Source organism: Callospermophilus lateralis, chromosome 2 (genome assembly GCF_048772815.1).
Source record: "Callospermophilus lateralis isolate mCalLat2 chromosome 2, mCalLat2.hap1, whole genome shotgun sequence".
Classification (NCBI taxonomy): Eukaryota; Metazoa; Chordata; class Mammalia; order Rodentia; family Sciuridae; genus Callospermophilus; species Callospermophilus lateralis.
Window position 1 is genome coordinate 170,495,892 of NC_135306.1, and position 25,781 is coordinate 170,521,672.

General features: G+C 36.2%; 1 protein-coding gene across 2 annotated transcripts in view; it reads left to right on the forward strand.

Annotated features, from left to right (window-relative positions):
* Positions 1 to 25,781, forward strand: part of Nell1 (neural EGFL like 1) — a 787,071-nt gene that overhangs the window by 754,072 nt on the left and 7,218 nt on the right. For both annotated transcript variants that reach the window (XM_076844271.2, XM_076844272.2), the window contains one exon: positions 18,845 to 19,038. In XM_076844271.2, the coding sequence (XP_076700386.1) occupies positions 18,845 to 19,038 (194 nt within the window). The remainder of the gene's footprint in view (positions 1 to 18,844; positions 19,039 to 25,781) is intronic.

A 25,781-nucleotide genomic window follows, 5' to 3' on the forward strand; every position in this document is an offset into this window, starting at 1 on the left:
GGTTGATATGTTAGGGTAATTAAAATGGCATAAGGATTTAGGTTTTGTTTGCACTACTCAGAACCTAGTTTTCATAAAAGTAGAGATAAGGGAGTAAAATCTGGAGATACTCCATCTCTACTTTTGATGACTACTTACTAAAGCCTAGGGGTCTGTATAGTGCACCAGTCATTAGGCCAGGCTCTGGGGAGTTGTGAAGGCTGAGCTTCATGACTTAGGGACACAGTTGAGTAACAATACAGTGTAATGGAGAAGTGTAAGTACATCAAGGCCTAAATTCAAATTTCAACTTGGAGCTGGGCGTGGTGGTGCACACCTATAAGCCCAGTAACTCAGGAAGCTGAAACAGGAGTATTGCAAGGTCAAGGCCAGCCTTAGCAACTTAGCAAGACACTCAGCAACTTAAGGAGACCCTATCTCAAAGTAAAAAATATAATGTGCTGGTTATGTAGCTCAGTGGTAAAGCACCCCTGGGTTAATTATCCTGTTACACGCCCCCTCCAAAAAACAAAACAAAACAAAACAAAAACCTCTCAACTCAGCCACTTTCCAGTTGAGCAGCATTTGACAAGATATTTAACATTTCTTAGTTTTATTAGTCTTCAATGATTAAAATAATACTTGCAGTAGATTGTTTTCAATATAAGTGTTCTTAGATACAAATATATTGATACATAGTAGATACAATTTGTTAACATTTAGTATCTCTAACCTACCAAATGAAAACAATAATAATACTAATATGAGATCATTTATTGAGATCTTACTTCGTACTGAGCAATTTACAAAAGTAACAACCTCCCAAGTAGCTGTGGAGTATTTGTGAAGATTAAATAAGCTAGCATAGGATAAAAGCACTTGGTACTTATGTTTTAAGTGCTCAATAAATGTTAGTCATGATCATTAACTGGGCACCAATACTGTGTCAGTCACTAGGCTGGGCAATTACATGTGTTGTTAAATTTAGTATCACAACCACCAGAGGAGGGAAGCTCTCTTACTATCATCATTTTTTAAGGTGGGGAAAATAAAAACCCAAAGATTAGGATAAATCATCCCAATTTACATAGCTGATAAATGGTTCACAGCAGCTATAATCCAGGAGTGTTTTATCCTAAACCTTCCATCCTTAATATGTCAGTGCTATAATGCTTTCTGGAAGGAAGGGAACCCTGAGCCCACAGGTAGAGGAAATGCATGCCAGAGCAGCAGCTGATGATCAATTGGACAAGGCAAAGGAAACAAGAGAAAATGAGTGAGGTCCAGAAGGAGAGTTGCAATCATCTATCTGAAACATGAGCACTGGGGACTTAGTTTACCCAGCGGATTATGTTTTGGGGCCTTTTTGCTGGGACATGGGTGGAATGACAAGATGGCACATTCTTGACAATTAGTCTGATAGCACCTCAGCCCTGATCACAATGCCACCTGGATGTCCACTGAGGTCATTACCTTCTCTTCACTTCTGATGATGTGAATACAGAGTAGAAAAGGAATAGACAAGGGACAGAGAGTAAAAAAGAGGTGGTAGATAGATTTTTAACTAATATCTATTTTTTTTATTCATTTATTGATCCTTCACATTTTAAAGATAATTAGTTGAGCATATATAAAGAATATATATGCAATTAATTATTATAAAATTAAATTGAAGATAAATTATTTGAAAAATAAGGAAATAAACTAGCCATGAGAGGTAACTAAAATGTTTATGACTATATGGCAACCAGATCAGGATTAATACAAATTATTCTAATGTGAAAGAAAGTTGCACAGGACCAAAAGACTCTTTTTCATTTGTTTCAGGAAACAGATATGCTAGGGTGGGGAAAGAATCTTTGTGAATCAGATTATTTCAAACTAAGATAGTTTAAGAGGCAGAGGCACAGATGCCAATCTTGGAACACTGATGGATTTTTCTCTTTGTCAAACAATAAGACCCACCCAGGAATAAAGTATTCTTGGTTAAACAGAATCCCCTCACCTTCTTTGATAATATTTAGTGGAATATTATTGGATTGTAAATTTATATCTGTTTCCAAAGAGCTTTAGATTTGATTTTTATCCAAGTAATAAATTCCTCATAGTTGAAGGGGCTTCCCAAAGGCAGATGCTACCAGATCCTGAAACTGTTTAAATAGCTTTATACATTTAACTTGAATCACCATGAAGGGTATGGGGGTGTTTTTTGAATCAAGACTTTACTTGCATGGCACAAAATTGTCAAATGTCATTAATAGGTTCAGATAGACAGAAAGATGACCTGTGTATTGAATGAATATGGAAAGGGACCAGTGTCATCAGTTCATGGGATGGAGAGTTTAAGAGTATTTTCCGGGCTGGGATGTGGCTCAAGTGGTAGCGCGCTCGCCTGGCATGTGTACGGCCTGGGTTGGATCCTCAGCACCACATACAAACAAAGATGTGTCCGCCGAAAAACTAAAAAATAAATATTAAAAAAAATTCTCTCTCTCTCTCTCTCTCTCTCTCTCTCTCTCTCTGAAAAAAAGAGTATTTTCCAACATTGAATGGAAGTGATTCACTGTACCCCAGAAAAGGCCTTACAGTGGGCACAGAGTTGCATAGAACCAATTAGTTGAGAAGTGGGTCCCTCAGGCCCTCTGGAAGCTTGCTCCCTTTCAAGTCCAGTCAGATGTAGGTAAGCCTGGACTTGTTCAGTATGAAGGACAGACTATATTTTGGAGACTTCTCTGGGAAGACAATTGCACTTCCTCATTTTTGTGATAGATATTTCACCCAATGATGTGGGAACAGATGCATGGTTCCTATATGTGGTTTTCCACTTGAATTTTGGAACCAGATGTTCCTGGGAGTTATTTTAGCAAGACCTCAGGCTAATTACAGTGTCTATCCCTGGAGCCAACCACAACCCTGTTGAGTACATTTCCAATGACAGTCTCCCTTTGTTTAAACTCTTTCTTCCTATAAGCAGTGATTAGCCAGGGATCAGAAAAACAAGACAGTGTAGTATAAGGGGAGCCAGGGACCTCAACTGTAGCCTAGGTGAAGATCATATGGATAATAATTAAAGCAAAGGAGAATTAGAAAACTACTAAAAATTCTTCATGACTATTGGGTTAATTCTATAAATTTTATATCCATAAAAATAGTCCAAAGTAGCCTTAGCATTAAGGTAGGTGGTATGGAAGATGCAGAAAATTTACTGCTTAGGGAGTACTCCAAGTTGAAACTACAAGTTGAAAATAGAAATCAACATAAATGAAACAACCAATAGCTTTCTGATATAGGTCATAAATAACTGCAAATAACAATAAAATACCCAGGTAAGAATTTGACAGAATTAAAGAGCAGTCATACCAGACCGTATATGAACCATTGGACTTTAAGATGGAAGGGTTTAGATATTTCATAAGTATAATAATACAAATAAGTATTAATAATATATAAGTTTAAGTCATTGTTTTATGTTCTGGGTACTTTTAAGAGCTTTATATTTCTTGTTATCCTCAAAACAATTCTCTAAGTGGGCAAACTTTATAATCTCCATTTAATAAATACAGAAAATGAGCCTTTGCTAATGCATCATGAATGTCCCAAATTTATTTGGCCTTAAAAACCTTATCTCTTGAGACAATTTTTGGACTTGGCACTATGTAGAAATGTACTAATTGAAAACTCAGTAATTAATATACCCTACTCTAGGAATTTCTAGAAAGCCTTATTTGTTCAGTGTCATTGAATGATAAGCTGCTTCTGAAGAGGTTTCTTTTCTGTTTTGCAGCAAACTACAAACATGTATCCAGCATACTACTTTTCCCTATATATTATATGTTTAAATATTATTTTCACCTTTTTATGAGGAAATAATTTTAATTCAAGTCTATTTTTTTCTGTTTCTTTTGTAATATGGTCATTAAAATATAAATAACTCAATTATTACATACTGAGTGATGTTGTAGTGGCTTATTGGGATATAACTGACTTGTCCCTAAGCTAAATGGTCCCAGTCATAATATTTTTGACAAACATATTTTTCTTTTGCATGGATATTTTGTCTCCTTTCCATATTATCAGGCTAATCTCTTCTTTTACATTGAAAAATTCTCTCTCCTTTCCAGTATAGTAAACTGAGACTTGATAATGTTCTGTCTCAGATTACAACCTGTCAGAAGCAGTCCCTAGGATCCAGAAGCAAATTTAGATATAAAAGGAATGTGTGATGCAGGATTTCAGAGGCTCCAGTTGACAATTTTGCATTGTGTTATAGGCCCAGTGGGAATTCAGAGAGAAGGAAGAACTGGAGGTGGAGCTTTGAGGAAGGCTTTCTTGGAGAGGGGGAACCTACACTGACCATGCAGGAGGATAAGAGTTGGATAATATACAGGAACGAGACTGATATTTTTTCCCCCAAAATGTGCTTTGCTGTGTGGATATGCTTTTCTTTAGATCTTGTTTCTCATGATGAATGTGGAATTTTTAGAAAACAAGCAACAATAGGCACACTTTTTTATTTTTATTTTATTTTTTTGCCATAGGATCTTGAAGTTTATATCGTGCAACTCTTATTTATAAGCCTTTAAAGTTAGAATCATTGTGACTTTTTATTGTATTTTTTATTGCTGCATATTAATTATACAGGATAGTGAATTTCATTGTGGCATATTTGTGCATGCATATAACATAATTTGTTCAATGTTACTCCCCAGTATCTCCCTTTACACTCTCCCTTCCTCTTTTCCTCCCTCAATTCTAATTGTATGTCTTCTATTTTCATGAGATATCTCTCTCTCTCTCTCTCTCTCTCTCTCTCTCTCTCATTCTCATTCTCATTTCATTTACGCCCTCTACCTCTACCATGAGGGAAAACACACAACACTTATCTTCCTGAGTCAGGGCTGTTTCCCTTAACACCATGCTCTCCAACTCCATCCATTTTCCTGCAAATGGCATAATTTTATTATTCTTTATGCCTGAATAAAATTCCATTATGTACATATACCAAACTTTCTTTATCCATCTCTATTGACATACACCTAGGTTAATTTCATAACGTCACTTTTGTGAGTTGTGCTTCTATAAACATGGGAATGAATGACTCTCTAAAGTTTGCTGACTTTATTTCTTTGGGATTAATACCTAGGAGTGGTACAGCTAGATAAGATGTAGTTCCATTAGTTTTTTTGAGGAACATCCATGCTAATTTTTACAGTGGCTATATTCATTTATATTCCCACAAACAGTGTATAAGAGTTTCTTTCCCCTCTCATCCTGGCAAGCATGTATTGTTATTTGTATTCTTGATGATTGCCATTCTGACTGGAGTACGATGGAATCTCATTGTAAATTTAATTTTCATTTCCCTGACAGCTAAATATGTTGAACATTTTTTCCATGTAATTGTTGGCCATTTGTACTTTTTTCTTCTAAGAAGTGCCCATTTAATTCATTTGCCAATTTATTGAAGTGTGTGTGTGTGTGTGTGTGTGTGTGTGTGTGTGTGTGTGTTGAGTACTTTATGTATTCTGGATATTAATCCTCTATTGAAAAAAAAATAGCTGGCAAAGATTTTCTCCCCTCCTGTCATCTTATTCTTTATGCTGTTAATTATTTCCTTTGTTATCCAGAAGCTTTTTAATTTAATGCCACACTTTCAAATGTTTCCTTTTTCCTTCTTCTGTCTACAGTGTGACAATGGAATAAGTGGGCATTTATAAGAAATATGACTTCTTAAAATCATCTTATTTCCTGTGAATACAGTGCTCCATGTAGCTTAGGGCCTTGGTTCTAGGACTGTGAGGCTTAAATAAGTTCTACCTAATTTTCACCATAGAACTTGCTAGAAAGACATATTTTCTATTTCACTGCAGACCTATTGAATCTTCAACTGGGGGCAGGGGCAGGACCCAGCGATTAGTGTTTTAATGAGCCCCCTTTGGTTAATTCTGATGTTTACACAGGTCTGAAAACCACTGCCTCAGAGGTTTCATTGAAATCCTTGGAAGTACCTAGGAACGCTCTGAAACCAGTGTGTTTGTGTGCCTCCATCCTTTGGGGGAAGTGGAATGCTATCTTTTCCTGGAATCTTAGAATGATGCTGACCCTCAGCAACATAAGAACCACTATTAAAATAACAAGATCCAGCCTCGATCTTCCCTGTCACCATTCTGATTTAACTTCCCAGCACTTTCTGCCTGGGGACTTATAGTTCAGTCTCCAGTGTATTCACTGGCCTTCTTCTCTCAATTTCTGAGTTGTTCCTTGGTATTGAAATCCATGTAGTTGTCAGCTTCCTGCCTGTTGAGGCTCAGTTTGAGCAATTGTTTCATTATAGAAATTTCTGATTTGGACGTATTAGAGACAAAGATCCTGTCTAAGCTGCTATTCAGAGATCAGCATCTACAACTTCTTCGAGATGAATATTGAATTGTTTGTTTTAGTCTGAGGTTACTCATGCTGCTGTGAGATATTTACCTGTGGGTTTATGAGCAGAGAATTTTAAACTGTAGTACTCAAATCAAATAAACTGCTGCTGGCATAAATCACCAATCACTTACTCAACGTGCATTTATTGAGTGAACCTGGTCTGTGCAGATTCCCATGCTAAGTCTTAGGCATATGGAGAGGAATAAGACACAGTCTTTGCAGACTGGAAGAGGGAGAAAGTAGGTGAGCAGATTATGGCATGGTTCAGCTAGACACATAATAGATAAAATAGGAGGCTCTGAGGAAATGTGGCTAGCTCTTGGCTTTGGGGCATTTGGGGGTGGTAATGTATATAGGAATCTTCTACAGACTATGTGTTTTCACTGGAACAATAAAAAGAATGAGAAGGAATGTTTCCAGGCAAAATACATATTAAGAGAAATATTGCCCGAGAGTGACTGCAGTCTGACTGGAGATGAAGTCACAAAAGGGATCTAATTGTGCTCAAACACAGTTGTTGTGATCTGTCTGATAAGATGTCCAATGTAGAAAAAGGATCTGGTATACAGTTTTGTTAAAGGTGGGGAATGTTGGGTTCAGAGATAGAAATGGAGGCCAGATTATGAAGGCTATTGTGTTCCAAGCTGAGTTTTTATTGCTATTTTATATGTGTTTCTCTGTGTTGTAAAAATATTTGTGTGAAAATTTTATAGAAATAGCTGCTTTAATATAAAACATAGCTCTAACAATATAGAAGTACTTCCCACAAAATTTCAGAGTGTTTCAGTGTGTCTTTCTGCACCTGGGCCATTTCACTGCTACTTTTCCTTTTGCTTACAATGTCTTTCTTATGAAAAAATAAAGCCCTCAGATGCAGTCACCTATTGAACATGGTCATTATCCTACTAAGTGTTAGATTTTGTACTAGGATTATAACAACCACCATTCAAGTTTAGTATGAGCTTCCACTTTATAGGTAAATGGTATAACAGAGTGGTCTGACTTTTCTCATTGCCACATAATAATAATTTCCCAGCTGAGAACTTAGGAAAATGACTTACTAAATCAATTTGCCTAGGGATATACATGGAGTAAGGTATGTATTCAAATATAAGTTTCTACCAATTCCTCGATCTATAATCTTAGAAAATCTGAACTGGTTCATTTTTCTGCTAAAAAGTAATGTGAAGATAAGAGTGATATGATCTGAATATCAATCTAGCTGCTCTTTGAAGAAGAGACCTAGCCAGAGAAAATAGTAAGATGTTATTTTAATGGTCCTGGTAGGACAAATGTTCAAGAATGATTTAAATATCTTTATGGGATAAATGGTGAGGATTTTATCTGCTGAATTAATAGTAATGTTTTTAGGATAGGAACCTTGACTTCATCATTTAATTACTGCCCTTTATATATATTAATTACCAGTCAACATTTAGAGAATCTGTGTGTTGGGTGAAGTGTTGGAGATTTACTTTTTGTTCTTTGCCTAATGTTCTTGTATTTGCTTTCTACAGAAGTAGGAACTAGACATTGTGCCATGAGATGGGAAAAGCCTGACTTGAAACTGGCACATTGACGTTTGTGTTCAGTATCAGGAACTTACTAGTTGCATGGGCCTCAGCTGCGGGTGAGGCAATACAGGGCCTCCCCCTGTATTACCTATTCTTATACCTGTTTTACTGGGGTCCAAGTAGAGCTGAAAATCTTGTGCTACATCCAAGGGTATATAAATCCAGGAGAGAAATCTTCCTAATAGTTTGAGGGAAAAATTATTTCTATGAATACAATCCAACTTAAATATTGACTAGAAGGCACACCTATTTTTTAAAAAGAAAACTTAAACTTCAATTAAATTTTATACTCATGCTATTCCCTTTATGTGTGTCTAGGATTCCTAGAAGTGAGAATTGCCTCTTTTCTACCATGGAGATTACCTTGGTAGAAATGTTTGAGAAGCAATGATTATTTAATTGACCCTCAGTTTAGTTGTGTGTTAAGTGAAGATGATGGTGATGTTGACATCCTAAGTTTCTTGGAAGGAAAAACTAGGATGACTTTTAAAGTATTTTGAAAATTCTATTTGGAATGTATGAGTTTAGTAAATGATTGTTATACATAATAAAAAGAGAAATCTCTACTTCATAAACATGTGTTAATTTTTAACTCAATAAAAGTACCTGGTATAGGCAGGATATCAAACTACCTGCAAATCCTGCCCTCCCCCCACCCTGTGATAGAACCTTGCATTGTAATAATAGGAATTTTGTCGGTTTTATTTGTTATCATATCTCTGGTACCTACAAGTAGTGTTTGGCATATCATATATGCTCAATAAATATTGACTGACAAATGAATTAACTCAGAAACTCTCAGAGTATTTGGTTTGGTTACTAATGGAGACACTGTCCTCTGTCCACAACTTACCCTGATGAGTTGGGCTGGACCTTATGTGAAAGGCAAGATTCCTTTTGCTTATATGCTAGCAGCCTGAGTGGAATTAAAGATGCTGGCAGTAGTAAAGATAAACAAAGTGATATTGAAGATAAACAAATCTGGACACTAGTTAAGTGGTACGAGCGTATTTTAATTAGTACTAAACTACTGCAATAGTGAAGAGGGCACTGTGTAAACTTCAGAGTATGCAGAAGGTGACTGAATGATTTAAAGAGAGAATAAGAGAGTAGGAAGGAGTCAGGGAAGTGGAATTTGAAAAAAAAAAAAACTGGAAGAAGGAGGGCATTAAATACTATTTGGGTTCCTTAATTGGCATCTACAGAAGCTGGACTCCTACTTTCTCAAAGACAATGAGAGACAAGATGTTGGCTAGAACAAACAATAAATTCTGATGGTCTTGAGTTTTCCCAGGCAGGTATTTAAGGGATTTGGAGTTGTCATCCTAGGGATGTGGCCTTGAGCTGTTAGAATTAGTCTAATGTTTGTTCAAGTCTTTTTTTTTTTTTTTTTTAAATGGGGTTTGGTTGGGTCGGGTAGACAGAATCATTTATTTAAGTCTGCTTAGAGGAGTCTGAAACATTATTTGGTCAAGGATGGAATCTTTGTCTGTGGCTTTGTTTACTTTTCCTTTGAAACAAACTTGGTTTGGGCCCATATGTTTTTACCTTTCCTTACGGTCACAAACACAGAAAAAGATGTTCAAAATAAAGAGAACTAGTCTCCCACAAGTCTAGAGCAGAGTGGGCTCAAGTGTCCTATTCTGGGCATCTTTTTTTTTTTTTTTTTCCTTTTCCCCTGCAGAATCTTTCTAGATCTTTCCAGAAGTAGATCTCTTCAAGACCCCTTTCAAAATATTAGGCAGCCCAAGTTGTTTTGACCAAATTGGTTGATTAGAGTTCTACAGGAAAAGAGATATGAATAGAGGTAACAGATCTAAGAGATGAAATACTCTCTAAGGAAAGACAACAGGAGATAGCCTCTTAGTCTTCTCAGCAGACAGTGCCCCTCTTGGCATGACTGTCTGAATTATTGTCCTTGATCAATGCCCTAAATGTTCTACTAGGGTAAAGTTTGGGGGAGAGCCCTGACTAACTCCCAAGAAGCTAGGGACCACAATAAACAGAGTGGTAAAAGGAGACAGCTAGGCATGGAAGTGGTGAATTTCAGCTGCTGTCATCTAAATCTGTTATTTAGATTGAGACCTGGTGTTATAATTGCACCACTGACAATGTTTTCTGCCCTTTGCCTTCTGTGTATGTTGCAGGACTTTTTTTGTAGTAAATAAAATTACTTAGTAGCCTCTTTGAGACCTTTCAATGGCACATAAGGGAGAAGAAATAATTTCTCCTCTGACAACTTGCTTGAAAGAATGATTTGTCAAAGTAAGGAAGCTGGCTTTGGATTTCACCCTGGCTGGGTTCCCCCATGCATATCTGTTATCAAAGATTACCTTGTCAAAGCTTCAAGTGGACAGGAAAACAATGCTTCTCCTTTTTATTTAGCACTTGATTGCAAATACTCAGTAAGGGACATCAGAGATAGTTCAATAAATATTGAATATCCAAGAAAACTGTTTAATTCTAACAAATTTTCATTTTTATTTATTTTTTTGTCCAAAGCTTTTGTCCAAGTGAAGCTTATCTAGAAGCTTTACTTCTATCTTGTTCTACATCTATCACTCTACTCATGTTCTAACCCTGGAATTACAAGCTGAGCCCCACAGAGGTGAAAAGTAATCATATGAAGTTGGAAAAGGACAAGATCTTAGGAAATCTTTAATGCAACTCCTATATTTGCCAGAAAGAAAACAAGCCACCAAAGAAAGGCAAGGGCTCCTTTCTATCATAACTCAGAAAAATTCAAATTTATCAAAAGTTTATGCATTTCTTAGTAGGTGAAAGACACTAGAAAAGCTACTATGACAGACACAAGGAGAAATAAGACCAGAATTTTACAAATCTGAAAAGATAAAGAAGATAGAAAAGAATATTCAGAGCTAAGGGTACACAGTAATATAAAGGAGATATAAGCAATGTAAAGTCAAGGTGCAGAAAGGAGTAATTCTTTCCAGCAAAGAATGAAATTTTGTTAAAGAGACTAAACAAAATAGCAACTGTAATAGTAGAACATGCATGACCAGGTATTAGGCATTCAGTAGACTGCAGCTATAATACATCCCACCTTTCTACTCATAAGCAGATATATAAAAAAATATAAATCTAAGGTGGTTGTCATCAATACTTGAAGCTTCTGTGCACAGTAAAATTCTCTTTAGGTAGCAAGTATTTCAATATTTATAGATTTTCTATTTATCCTCTCCACTGGTCAGAATTGTATTGATTTTAAGCAGATTTAATCACTAGGTACAGAAGTATGATTTTTTTTTTACAGCAGAAAGTAAACCAAGGTGGTTAATTTAGAAGGCTGCTTCACCCTCATTCTGCTCTTGTTTTCCTACCTGGAAGGAACTGTTTTCTCCTTCTGCAGTAAAAACACGCAAATTTGTGTGTCCTGTAAATAAAATGTAGTCAGTGACCAAGGTAAGTTTATGGAGTGTTAGAAAATTAAGTCCTTTCAACATTCTTCTTTCAACCTTATGTTATAGCTTGGATATGAGGTACTCCCCCCACCCCCAAAAAATAATCTCATGAGTTAGACAATGCACAAATATTCAGAGGTGAAATGATTAGATTATGATTAACTTCACCAGTGGATTAATTCATTGAATGGAATAATAATTTTAATGGAGTACTGAGTGGTAACTGTACGTTGATGCAGCATGGCTAGAGAAAATAGTCTCTGGGAGCGTGCTATTGGGGATTATATCTTGTCTCTGATTCCTTGCTCCCACATGTCATGAGCTTAGTAAGTCTTCTCTACCACACCTTTCCACCATAATGTTCTATCTCATCTTAGACCCCAAATCTGGCCAACCATGAACAGCAACTGTGAACCCAGAATAACCTTTTACTCTTCTAAGTTGTTCTCATTAGGTATTTTGGTCACAGCAACAAAAAGCTGACTGACATAGTTTAACATCCAATTTATAGATTTAATCTCAGAGAGCTTTGAATATTAATATTTCTAGATTTTGCTGGCCAATGTGCTGATCAAAATCACGTGAATTTGTGTGAGAATTCATAATTTGTGTGGAAATTCTTGGCAAACAGATGGTGGTATGGGCTGGCTGCATAATAAGAATTCAGAATTGGGGTTCAGGTTTGAGTTATCCTCAAGATGAGAGAGTGGAGTTCATGGGAGAAAAAAAATAGAAACAATAGGAAAAGCAATAATAATGGCAGTTAAAGCTAATCTTTTTTTTTTTGAAGAATTATTGTATAATACCTTTTTATTGTATTTGTCCAAATTACCAAATTAAAAAGAATGTGTGTGTGTGTGTGTGTGTGTGTGTGTGTGTGTGTGTACCTACAAGTTTATTTAATTTTGGTCATGCTAGGGGATTGAAGCTATGGTCTTTTGCACACAAGGCAAGCAATTTCCTATTAAGCTTCAATCCCTGCCCATGAAGTATATTTTTATCTACATTTTTCAAATGATGAAACTAAAGGTCAGAGATATTAGGCAGATTTTCCAAAGATATAAAGTTAATACATTTCAGATTTTGGACCAAAACATAGTTGATTTACATGTCCCTATGTGCCTGGAACTTTCTTGACTTGATTATTGAAAGTCACCTATCACGGAAACCACCTCAGTCACAGACTGGGGCTGTATGCCACATTAACTAGTGTCAACAGCTGCTGGATTCCAAAGCTTCAGCTTTTACTTGATGTGCAATACTGCTCAACCGAGGAGAAAAAGAAATAAAGGATTAAAGATGGAAACTTAGAAAATATTAATAGTTTAAAAATGGGAGATCATAAATTCCATACTTACAGGAATATGTTGTTTTTTCCTCCATTTTATCTCCAGTCCTTAGTAGTATGTCTGATACAAAATATATGATCAATAAATATATGAAGATTTAGTAAAATTATTGATGACCACTAGTGACTAGGTGAATTAGTAGGTAAGAGGGTGAAAAGGAAATAGTATATCCCAGAACAGTGGAGGAGAGAGCTCTTAGATTGAGATAATCAGTAACAACATTCGTTTTTTTATTTGTTAGGCAAGGGTGATAGTTGTGTGAACTCTTAGTCATGAAAAACTTTAGAATTTAGGCTTTAAAGACAGTGTCACATGGAAGCTTGCACATACTTAGGAGGAGTAGAGATGAATAAGTGAACTCAGCTGCTAGTTGTAGATACCAGGACATAAGATCTGGAGGCACACCAGATGCAGAACCAGTGAGTCCAAAGAGTATCTTTCCTCCTTTATTTAAAAAGAGATTTGCTCAGTTAAAGGAAATGGGGAGATTCACTGCAGAACATCAAAACGGTATACTGAACAATAAGAAGAATGCCATAGTAAAGGGTGTCATTCTGACTCAAGAATGTTTGGGAGCTGGATTTGAAACTAAAGATTTAATTCTGGAGGCACATTGGAAACTCTTCCTATGTGATATATAACAGCGTTTCAAAAAGATGAAGCTGTACCTCACTTTTCTTTCATTCTTTGCTTTTTGAAACGGAATCATATTCTATTAAAGTGAGATGATCTGAGCCCCTCAACATGCTGGTGGAACTCTTCTGATATGTCCTAAGTGTGTCAACCTTATTTACAATAGTCTGTGCTCTCAGAGAAATATTCTAAACGTGGTATGACCAACACAGCAGAGCGAGGCTATAGATTCCTATTTTAGTCCTAAAAATTACTGTGCAGCTTAATATTTCTTAAGCCTTTTATTTTGCAAATAACATTACACTTAAGGTTTCTCTACTTGATTATTTCACTTACTTTGTTGATGTGCAGTGTATATACCTTTTCACATTTTTTTTTCCTCTGCCATTTGAAAAACAGCAAAACTGTTTTAGCTATTGGAAAGGCATCTGTGCTCCATGTTGTCTATCACTAATAAACCCCCAAGCTCTGTTCTCATTTCTGAGCCACTAATGTCTACTAATGATTTCAAATCAGAATGCACACAGCTGGATATTCAAACCCCAGGTTAAATTTTGTTTTCTGACACATCACCTGTTTTGAGTTTGAAAATAAGACTGTGCTGTGAAAGATATTCAAGAAAGAGGAATATGCAGTAATGAAAAAGTTCACTTCTTTGACCTAACTGCTACCAATCCCTTGGGGGAAAAATGTTTCCCTTTATCTCTGAAATCAACCTGTGGAAGTTTCAGTTCCTGAGGCACGTATAACTACAGTTGCTATGTATGCTATTAAAACTTCTGCAAAGCCGTTTTTCTTGAAGGGTAGGAAAATTGTTTGGGGCTAAGTTGGGACTAGTTTGATTGCCTCTGATATAAACATCTCTGAATTATATTTTCTTACATGCACAAGTAACCTAAGAACCTCAAATCAACGAAGAAAGCAGATTGACTAGGCACAATAGACTTTTTTTTTTTCAAAAGCAAAATTCAGTACAATAATAACAGCTTTCAGAAACTGTGAAAATGTCAATGCAAGGAAATTAGTTCTAACGCAAGCTACGCCATGGAATCTTATTGAAAAAAGTCTCCTTTGAACATGGGACATTTAAGTACTGAATGTATAAGGATAAACACAAGGAACTCACAGGAAGCCATTATTTACAATAAGAAAAAAAAGCACATTGTAACGATTATAGATTTGAGTGCAAAATATTTTGCCTGATTTTTGTTTCATTGCCTCTTTGTCATTGGGAGGCCTGTCTGATGATTTGGGTAAGTCTTATGGGTGAATATCTTTGTGTTTGCTCAGCAGAGAACAACAGTTGCAATATGTAAATAGGGTGCCTCTTCTTTTTGGATGCCTTGGGATATGTATAATAGATTAAGTTGGCTTTATGCAGAGCAAACAGGTCTGTATTACCAAGAATATGAATAATGTCAGTTTCCATAATTGCTAACATCTGGCTTTCCATAAATCTGTTAAATTGCATGGAAGCAGAATTAGATTTCTGTGTCATAAGTAAAGCAATTACATGGAACTCCGTAGGCAATATGGTCCTATATTCAACTGTGGAACTCTTTCATTCTGGAGAGGTGAAAGCAAATCCTGCTTTTGCACCCTATGTTTATTATGCATGCTAGGTACATTTGTCTTTATGCTCATATTTTTTAAATTTACAAGAGGAATACACTGCCAATATGTTTGCAACTTTGTAAATGCAAAATAACCAAATATTTGAAAAGCATATTATACTTTGTATTAATTGCTAACTTGGAGATTATTTCAGAGGAGATCATGGAGTATAGATCCTTTTGTAGGCACTGGCAGTAGATTGGCTGAAATTGAATGTCCAGAATATTTTTGGAGTGATTTGTTAATGGGTTTTCATCTGCTCATATTCTCAAACATTTGACAGGAAAATGGAGTGCTTTTTTCTGGGGATGGGAGTTGTCTTCCTATCTCAGTGTGTTACTATTTTGCTGTATTATTCTACTTCAAACTAGATCCAAAGAGCTTTCACAGATGAGAACTCAATAACAAAATGATTCCTCTAAAGAGTAGGCTTTGCTTATGCCTTGTGCTAATTGAATATTCTAAAGACCAGATTTCAGTATAGTGGGCTTTATAATAGTACTAATTTGTGAATTTCCTGGATTTGGTTAATTCAGTTAAATGAATATACTGACCATCCACAGTATTTTATGTTGTTTTTGTTGTTGTTATTATTTTGTTATTATTGTGGCACTGGGAAGAGAAAGAGAAATGAAATGTATTCCTTGCCCTCAATGATCTCACTATCTATGGAGATGGACATATTAAATATGTAACTCTTTAGAGTTGACCCTTACTATGGAATTGTGTATAAAGTACATAGAAATCAAAGTCTATGTTGGCTGTCTAGCAGAACGAGGGATGGTGATAGTTAATCTGTAAATCTGGCTTTTGAAGACTGTAGAATTGAAGCTAACAGAGTAAAGAAAGTACTTCTCAATTAACTTATTCATACCTCACCTCATTCCATAGAGATTATTAAAAAGTAGAGAAAATATATGTTCCAAGACACAAACACAGAAATGACATGGTCTGTTTGTGATCTTCCATTGATATATATAAATACATACACACAGATGTGCAAAAATTACATATGTTTATAGTATACAACATGATATTTTGAAATAAATATTTATTGTGAAATAGCAAATTTAAGTTAATTTATGCATTGTTTCAAATACTTCCTTTTCATTGTGGGAACACAAATTGTACTCTCAGTAATTTTCAGGAATACATTACATTGTTAACTGTTAACTGCGGTCACCATGTTGCACAATAGATATTGAACTTATTTTGCCTAACTAAAAATTTGTATTTATTGCTTTTGAATAAAAGAAGGAAGGAAAGAAGATAACAATTGAAGTTTTCAGGGTTTACATGAAATACTGATAGCTTGAATTGTCTATTATAAGCACTTGAGAAATACTGAAAGGTGGTAAGCAGAGGAGTGACACAGACAGCCTACTTTTTAACTGCCACTGTCCTATGGAAGATATTGAGATCAGTGGCTCTCACCTGGCTGAACAGAGCCCAGATATCTGGATCCTACTTTATATCAATTAAATCAGTTCCTAGGGGTGGTAAGTTAGAGCATTGGTACTTATACAAGCCTACAAATATTTCCACTGTGCCTACAATCAAAAATCAGTATATTAGAATGACAACTGGCTGGAGGGTGAATTGAAGGCTAATGCTAAGTCTCTCAGTAATGAATATGAGAATTGTAACCAACAGCTTGAAGAAACCTGAATTTTATTATTTTATTTCCTTTGTAATGGCACATCTATCTCTCTCTCTATCCATCCATCCTTCTATCTATAGATGTTCCTAGATATGGAAACTAGGTTATAAATATAATCATAGAAATATAAGGCTGCATATTTGTAATTAAGTTTCTTTCAGCAAAACTTCAGAGTAAGAATAATGGAAATGTGTGCATTTAGTGTTGTTCCAAAATAGTATGTGCCTGAATGCTAAGCCATATTCTACCAACTGTTATTGCAATTGGAGTTCAAAAGAGGTTAGTGATTATTGCAAATTAGCGTCATATTAGCAGATGATTATCTGAGAAGGTGGGGCTTGAACTTGGTCTTTAATGTTTACCTTTATTAAATCAAGAAACCATGTAATTGACCTTATTATATTATCCATATTGTAATGTTCAGGAGACTGTGAATTGGGTAATATCATACACGTAGATGATAAAGGAGTATTAGATAGGCTAAATGATGTGTCCTAGGGCTTAGTCTTGTGATGTGTAAGGTGAATTGGACATGGTAAACACTGAATTAAAAGGAAGTGCTTGGTTTCAGACATGAGTCTCCTGATTTCTTCATTCAATGCTAATTTCAGTTGGGAAGAGTTAGAATTGGGGAAGAAGAATGAGGAGATGAGTGAGGCAACTAGAAAGGAGCATCATATGTTAAGTGCATTCAAAATGGAATGGACATGACCAGTGACCCTAAGTAGGGGAGAGGAGATGGATGCCTGACTGTGGTTGATTTAGAATCCAGGCATCACAATTTGGGATCATTTTCATAGTCTTCAAAGATAGAATCACTGTTCATTAACTAGGCCCAGGATACAATCCCTGTTCTAATGTGTGCTAACTGTATGACCAGTTAACCTCTCTGTACCTCAGTTTGCCCTTGTGAAATAACTATTTGTCTTATGATCTTATAGTATAATTCATGAAAAATAACTTTGAAAAGCTGTGGGACTATATATTCACATATAGTTTTATGTTGTATGTGTGTATGTATAGACATATATGTATCGTAATTCTGGCAAAATTGATATTATGCCAGAAACGGCTCTGTGAACTTTTGTGGAACATACCACCACTGATTTTTTTTTTTTAAGTTCTGTTCCATTATCCTTAACCAAATGCTTATAACTTTACACATAATTGAAGATAAACTTTAGGATATAGAATAAGTTATTATTGTAACATTCTACCAGTCTACAGGTATCAAGTCCAGCAATTAGTATTTTATCAATAGTCACCTATGAGTACTTCTGTAACTTCAACGAGTAGAAGTTACTGGGTAATCTATTTTAACTTAATTGAAGGAAGAAATTTTTTTTCTTTTTAAAGTCTTCAAAGGTGGAATCTTCTGCCTTGTGAGGTAATGTATTGACTGCTTGGAAGCAGTACAAGCCAGGGCTGGACAGGTATGTACGTGGCTGAGATGATGTTAGGGTCACTCAAGCTTTAACGGTCAGAATGGACTGACTGGATTTATGTTTTCCTTCAACCTTTGGCTTTCAGTTAAAACAGCACCATATATGTATGTCTTTTATCAGCATCCATACCATGCCCTACTATAGCTCTGATATTTTTTTAAGGGGAGCACAAGTACAGCTGGCCATTAGAATGAAAGCATTTGATCAGATAAGGCACCTGCTAAGAATTATTCCCACTTCTTTTAGCCTTGACTTCAGGATCTTGGGGCAATCTAATTGGGACAGGTTGCCCTAATTGCTCACTCGTTCCTACTCAGTGGCTTATCTATGCACACATTTTCTAAAAGGCTTAGGTCTCCATGGGGTGTATCTACAGCTAATGAATTAACAGTGTTTATGGCCACTGGATAGATGAGTTCTTGAGCATATCCTAAAGGCAGTTCATAGCTGCTACTGGAGATTTTGGTAATTGGAATCAAGCGCCTGTAGGTATGGGTCTCAGACCAGCCACTTCCTAACTGTATGACAGCAGATGCGTAATTTAACTCTAAAAACCTCAGCTCTATTATTTGCAGAATAGGGACAAGAACAGATCCTTCCACAGGGAGCTGCTTTGCAGAGTAAAAGAGATAATACATGTTACCAATCTAGCATGGGTAAATGCTCAATAATTGTAGTTAATGTTATTGCACATTGTTGTTATTTTCTGAGATTCTCAAGTTCCATGGTTTATGTTTTGCAGACATTGATGAATGTGCCTTAAGAACTCACACCTGTTGGAATGATTCTGCCTGCATTAACTTGGCGGGGGGCTTTGACTGCCTCTGTCCCTCTGGACCCTCCTGCTCTGGTGACTGCCCCCACGAGGGAGGGCTGAAGCACAATGGACAGGTGTGGACCCTGAAAGAAGACAGGTGTTCTGTCTGTTCCTGCAAGGTGAGGCTGATGTGCTGTAGCAGAATTGTCATTGTTCTCTACCTTCCCCTTCACCTCTGCCTCCTCACAGCTCTCCCCCTGGCTGTTGACCTGTGGCTCTCCTGTGGCTCCTGAAAAGGCTTCTCCTGTTCTAATCCACAGTACAACTAATGAGGATGCTGAAGGGCAGGCAAATCTCCTGTGAATTGATTGGTCTCTTGTTGAAAAGTGAGGTGTGGAGTTGACAAGAGACTGCACAAAGGGGTAGCAGGGGGCAGGGAAGTCAGTGTTGATCCTCCACTGAGAGCCTGCAGGTCCTTTAAGGTTGTTGGGTGAGAGGTTTAATGAGTACTCCACCTACACTTACAGAAACTTGCTGATTAAAACAACTCTTTGTCTGCAACGATCTCCTGTGTGAACCTGCTCATTTTTGTGGTAACATCAGTCAAAATTCAAGGCTCACAGACTTGCCGCCTCATGGTCAGAGACAGGTGGACTTCCATTCCAACCACATTATAGTGATAGTGCGTGGCCCCTTAGTAACTGATGTCTTCTTTATAATTCTCAGTGCTGGGCTATTTCTTACAGTAAGTTGTTTGGAAGAGAGTTTAATGCTTATGAAAATAAAATTCTGTCATCATGTGTTTTTTACTTTATGCTTTGCAAAATGGGCCTATTAAAGTGTTTGATTTTCTTGTGCTTTACTTCTTCTTTGTGAATTGCACATATTTATTTTCCTTTGTTATTGTTCTACTGTAGTTCTTGCTTGTATTTCTGTGCCTATTCTGATGAGACTAATTAATCTTGGGCTTTATGGGCATGGTAACCAAGAGAAATTACTTGCTTAGTTGCCTCTTTAAAAGTTAGGTCTACTGATAAATTCTTACTCTACTCCCTAGACACAGAGCTAGAATGAGCCTTAAGAATCTATCCTTCTACATTTAAGTCTGCCACACCTCAACAGACCTGAGGTGGCCTATGTAGTAGAGCTATATTACCAGGTCTGTACCCTCTAACACTTGTTTCCCCCCTTAAACTTACACTTCATTTCCACACACACAAATTTTTTTCATAGCATTTATTGAGCATATGCTATATTTCAATCATCCTATAGTTATAAAAATAGCATCATGTTTTATTCTTTTAGCACAACTTTGAAAGATGAAGAAACAGTCTCTAGGGAGTCAAGTAATTGTCGTAAATATGTAATATTTATATAAGAACCTGCGTTCCATTGGCATACCCCAACATTGATAGTTTCTTCCATATTGTCAGATGTCTGTAACACTCTATGATGATACTCACTACTTCTTTTAAACTAAATAGGCAATATGTCAATCCAATCTATTTGAACTCAAATTGTCAATTCAGCATTATCTTAGCAACTGTTGGGACATTCTTTTAAAAATGTTTTAGTTATTTAGTATAATATTTAGTAATGCAGTGCTGACTCAAAGGACAAAGGATTTCAAGAGGAAGAAAAGCACTTTATGGATTAATATAGTTTTGAAGGGTAAATGGAAGAAGTTAGCAATAGGGCCCTTGTTCAGCCAGCAAAATGGGGATGAATTTATTTTTTGAGAAAGAATTGTGTTTCCAAAGTTTTTGATGATGGTTACAACCTGAACTGAAGTCCTTTTAAGATTTTCTAGGTCATCAGATCCTGAAATAGGCAAGGGACTTTAGTTGTATATTGACTACTGTGAGAGAGACCAAGCTTCTCTTTTAAGTTTTTGTTTCATTTCAGTCCATGATAAAGCAAGGAACCTACCAATCATTAAAAATGTCCCAGGGCTTCATTAATTAACTGTGTTAATAATCCAAGCAGCCTGATTTATTTCATTTCGACTCCTGAAGTACCTCCAAAGTCTTATGAGAATTAGTCTGAAATTGCCACAGGAGATGAGCAATCCTTGTAATCTTATTTTGTTAATAAGATGCACCTCTATTACCACCACCATCTCCCTCTTTTCTGAATAAAGTATTAGAAAGATTTCCTTCCATAAATCTTTCTGTTGCTGTTGTTTCATTTTCTAATTGAATTCATTACCCATTTATAGAGAGCATCATTTTAGGAGCTGATAAACCACCTCAAATCAATTCTAGAAGTCATCCTTATAAAATGAACTATTTGTGACCCTGCTTTTTGTTTTTAACATTTGCAGTCCAAACTGTCCCATTCCAATTTTACAAGAAATATCTCCAGTACTTAAGTATCCAAATGGACAATTATCGTGGTATCATCTTGGAAGATGTGAAATAAAATCAAGGTTACGGTATAAAGTGTTCTCTTTTCAGTTCTCTCCTTGATGCTTTAAATTCAAATTAAAACAAATCATACAGCACAGAATCACATAAGCTAACAAAGGGTCAAGGGTCACTATTGAAAGGAGCAGAGTCAGAGTTCTTGTAAAAGGTCATCCTAACCACCTTCTCAGAGTAAATACACCAGGTTTGTTAGTACTGTTTGATACCAATTGGAAGAAAGGCCTTCAAGCATGTCCACAGATGAATGGAGTTCAATGATAAAGCTAGGTCAGTAAAAATGGATTTGAGCTTTTATTTAGATTCTTTGTGTTTCCTTGGTAGTAACAAGATTTTGTGCCCCTTTAGGTCACTTAGTTCATTGGGCACCAGGAGACTGGCTAAACATTGGAACCCATGTTCTTTCAGCATTTTCTAGATCACAGAAAACCAGGTGAAAAAGTTGTCTCTGGGTTTGGTACATACACCTCTGTTATAGCCCACCTTCTTTTTATAGGTACTCATATGTGGCCTTTCCATTCATAAATTTGTCCAGGGCCTTTGGAAGTCATATTTATATTCTATTTCGGTTTCATGGAAAGGTAGCAAGGTCCTAGGTTTATTAGTGCCTATGAAATGCAACATTTTATTGTAACTATTTGTGTTCTTATTGGGGATCATGGAGATGGAGAAGGAAGTAGATATATAATTAAACACCTGTCACTCTGTTAAAGTCTGAGTCATTGCTATGGGAATACAGAAAATGAAAGGTATATTATGAGAGAATGAAAAAGGAAATAGAGGAAGGCTTCACAGAGAAGATAACCCTGAATAGGATCTTAAAGAGAAATTTAGCTTAGGAGAGATGTGAATTCCAAACAGAAAAAAAACCATAACAGCAAACAAACAGAAGCATAAGAATATATGTTATGCTAGACGTAAAAAGAAAATGATGGGATAGGGGCAAAGTATGGGAAGGGAATAATTGATCATGAGCCTAGAGACAAAGGCTGGAGATGGAATAGGGCATGAATATGTCTTCCTGTAGGCAACAAAGGATTATGATTGGGATGCCTTGTTATTGGTCTGATTGACAGCATGATAGATGGCCTGAGGAGTTTGAAGCTAACTAGAAAGAACCACTTAGACTGAGATAAAGGTTCAGGAAAGTGAAGGTTAAAATCTGAAAGAGGAACTGACAGGTGAGATCACATGAGAGAAAACACAGAAGTGAAATAATGTGTTTTGATAACTGATTATGTCAGAGACTGAGCTTCTGTTATTATGGCTTCTCTATTTTGGGGGCAAAAAAAAATCTTCATAGAGGTTTGAGACTTAGCTTTTTTCCTAGGTGAATAGAATCTATGTACCACTAAGAGAAAGCCAAGGTTTGTAAGTTGGGCATTTTTACATTTGATGTTAGCTTCTATTACATCTACTCCTCCATGTACACGTTATATCCACACCTACTACCATGGTAGGCCACTCTGTTTATTATTTCTTTCACTATTTTCAGTTAACCATAGTCAATCACAGTTCAAAATTATCAAATTGAAAATTCTAGAAATAAAAAGTTCATAAACTTTAAATTGCCTGTTGTTCCAAGTAGAGAGCTGAATGCTTGCACTATCCTACTCCATGTAGCCTGGGATTGAATTATGCCATCATCCAGGGTTATCTATGGTGTATATGCTACCTGCCCATTAATCTCTTGGTAGCCATGATGGTTATCAGATAGACTTTGGTGGTATTATAGTGCTTGTGTTCCAAAACATCTTGTGTTGTAGCCTAAGACTATATTACAATACCAATTTTGTTTACTTCATATAATCATCTCATCTTGTGGCATAGTATCAACTCACATCACCACAAAAAGTATAAGTACATCACAATAAGATATTGGGAGCAAGAGAGATTGTATTCATATAACTTTTAATTACAGCATATTTTATGTTGTTTTGTTATTATAATCTTTAACAGTGCCTAATTTAGAAATTAAACTTTACTATAGGTATGGATGTATACTAAGAACAACATATATGAGATTTTGCACTATCCATGGTTTTAGACATCCACTGGAGGTCTTTGAATGTATTCACCCATGGATTATGGGGAACCACTGTGGTATCATTAATAACCAGAAAATGTGGTGAAAGAAAGGGGAAATAAAACTATGAAGGCTAGATTTTATTTCTTTGCTTTTATTCAGATTTTTTTAAGTGAATAACATTCATTCTCTAACTAAATCCTAAATACTAGAGCAGAACCAAGTCTTGAGTTTTTCTGGGAACTATAAAAATGAGTATTGAAAGGGATACCATAAATAGCAAATCATCTATCTTAATAAAATCACAAACTTCTGTGATAGCACAGAAAAAGAGGGCAAAATGGAGAAAATCTTGGACATGAGGCTCTCTGAAATGATGACCCTTTCCCCTGACTTTATTTGAACTTTTTCTCAGACACTGAGGAAGATAACCATACTATCAACACCTAAAGGACTCAAGCATCTCTTTCTAACAAAGAGAGAAGACACTGGTCTGCAAGGAGCTATCAAAAAATGACTCTTCCATTTTAATTGTACTCACTCATGGTATGAAGATGAGAGATGAGTCAGTCTGTGCCTGGGGCCAGGGTAAATAAATTGGGTATTAGATTCCTGCAACCTACTCATAAAGATATTTCACTTTGCTCTTTGAACTCAATCAGGAACATTATTAATACCTTGTTGTTTATAGTGCTTTTGATGGCAACCCTTGGATGTTCAGGCCTTAAGGTCATGTTTCTCATTTTTTCAAAGGTGAACATATTGGCAGGTTTTATTGAGCTCCCAGATCTCTGGAGGTTTAGTCAGAATACAGGATCTCCATTTCTGTTTCACCAACTTCATTCTCCTAGGGTAATGTTCCAGATCCTGCCTTTTAATTGTAAGAGGCTGAGAGTCATGCCATGATAACATCTCAGTTGATCAGGTTGGGTTGTTCCCCCTTCCAAGGTTCTGAGACTTTTCTTACTCCACAGTCACCTAAAGGGCTGTGAAACCCCAATCACTGGCGTCTCCCCCAAGCATTTGTGGTTCAATAGTTTTAGGGTGGAGCATGATAATTTGCACTTCTAACTAGTTCCTAGGGGACACTAATGTTCCTGGTTGGCGGTCTGTACTTAGAGAATTATTACCTCAAGAATCCTTCTGGTCTCATTTTAGCTGAAATCATTTTTTCCAACCCTCCATCATCCTCTAGATACAAGAATGTGTAGTGGTAGAAAACCATTGTTATAAAAGCCAGATTGGGTCTAGATTCTATTTTGTTATTAATTTCTACATGGAAAAGTCATTTCCCCCTCACTGGGCCTAGTTTCCTGCTTCATTAAAATGATCATCAAAGATGTTTTGATCCCAGGAACTAATAAGAAATACTAAGACACCAACTCGTGAGCTATGCTGTGACCTAATGGCAAAATTAACACTTGGTTAAAAAAAAAAAAAAAAAAAAAAAAAAGATTGGAAAGCACAGCCTGACTCATGTGAGGAGGGATAAAAATAGGTTTGGAGTACTACTCCTAATTTTGCCTAATTTATAATTTATACCAAGTATCAACAAGACTTTTCTCTATAGAAGGACAGGAGTAAATATTTTAAGCTTTGCAGATCATAAAATCTCTGTCCCGACAATATGTCTATGTTCCCATAAGACTATTTTCAGAAGCAGGCAACAAGCTGAATTTGGACTTGGACATCAGTTTGCCAACATTCAGTTTATATTTTTATTCAGTTTACCTAAATAATTTCACCTAAGTCCACCTCCTTGATTTAAAGTTTTCAGAACTCAATGGCAGAAAAAAAAATTGCCATATCATGTAATCTGGAGTATTGCTACATCTGTGTTGCATATACAATTTAAAATGTATGATTTATAATACAAAATCTATAATTTCCATGACATAATAAAAATAAATCATTTTTAAAATTTCAACCAAATTATATGCCCCCGTTTTCAAAAATTCAGAAAATGTACATAAATATTATGATACTTACAGTTTACAGTTGAGCTTTCATTATAAAACTGAATGAAAAGACTTAGCTTCTGAGGCAGAAGAGAGGGGAAATAATATCTTTGGAATTTGAATTGGGATTGATCTGTCCAACGCAGCCGGGAAAGAAGTCCAGCTCTGGGAAGCGACCCAGTGGTCTGTGGCAAGAGTGCCGACTCACCATGGCAGGCTCCCTTCCCTTCCCATATTTGGTTTCCTGTGTGGCTGTGCACTGTGAACTGTGCTGTCCTAATCATGTTCTCATTGAATTCATGGAGGCACCTGTGACATTTTCATTATTAAAAATGGTTTCTCTTGACAGCTACCCTGTAATTCAAAGCCACAGTGAACATAACCATTGTCCTGAAACACCTTAGAAGCTAAGAAGGGCCCATTTGGTATTTTCACATAATTGATGAGATAGGAAATTGCTTTATTTTGCATTTACTCTGGAGGCTATCCATTCATTTTTATTCTCTTTTATTATA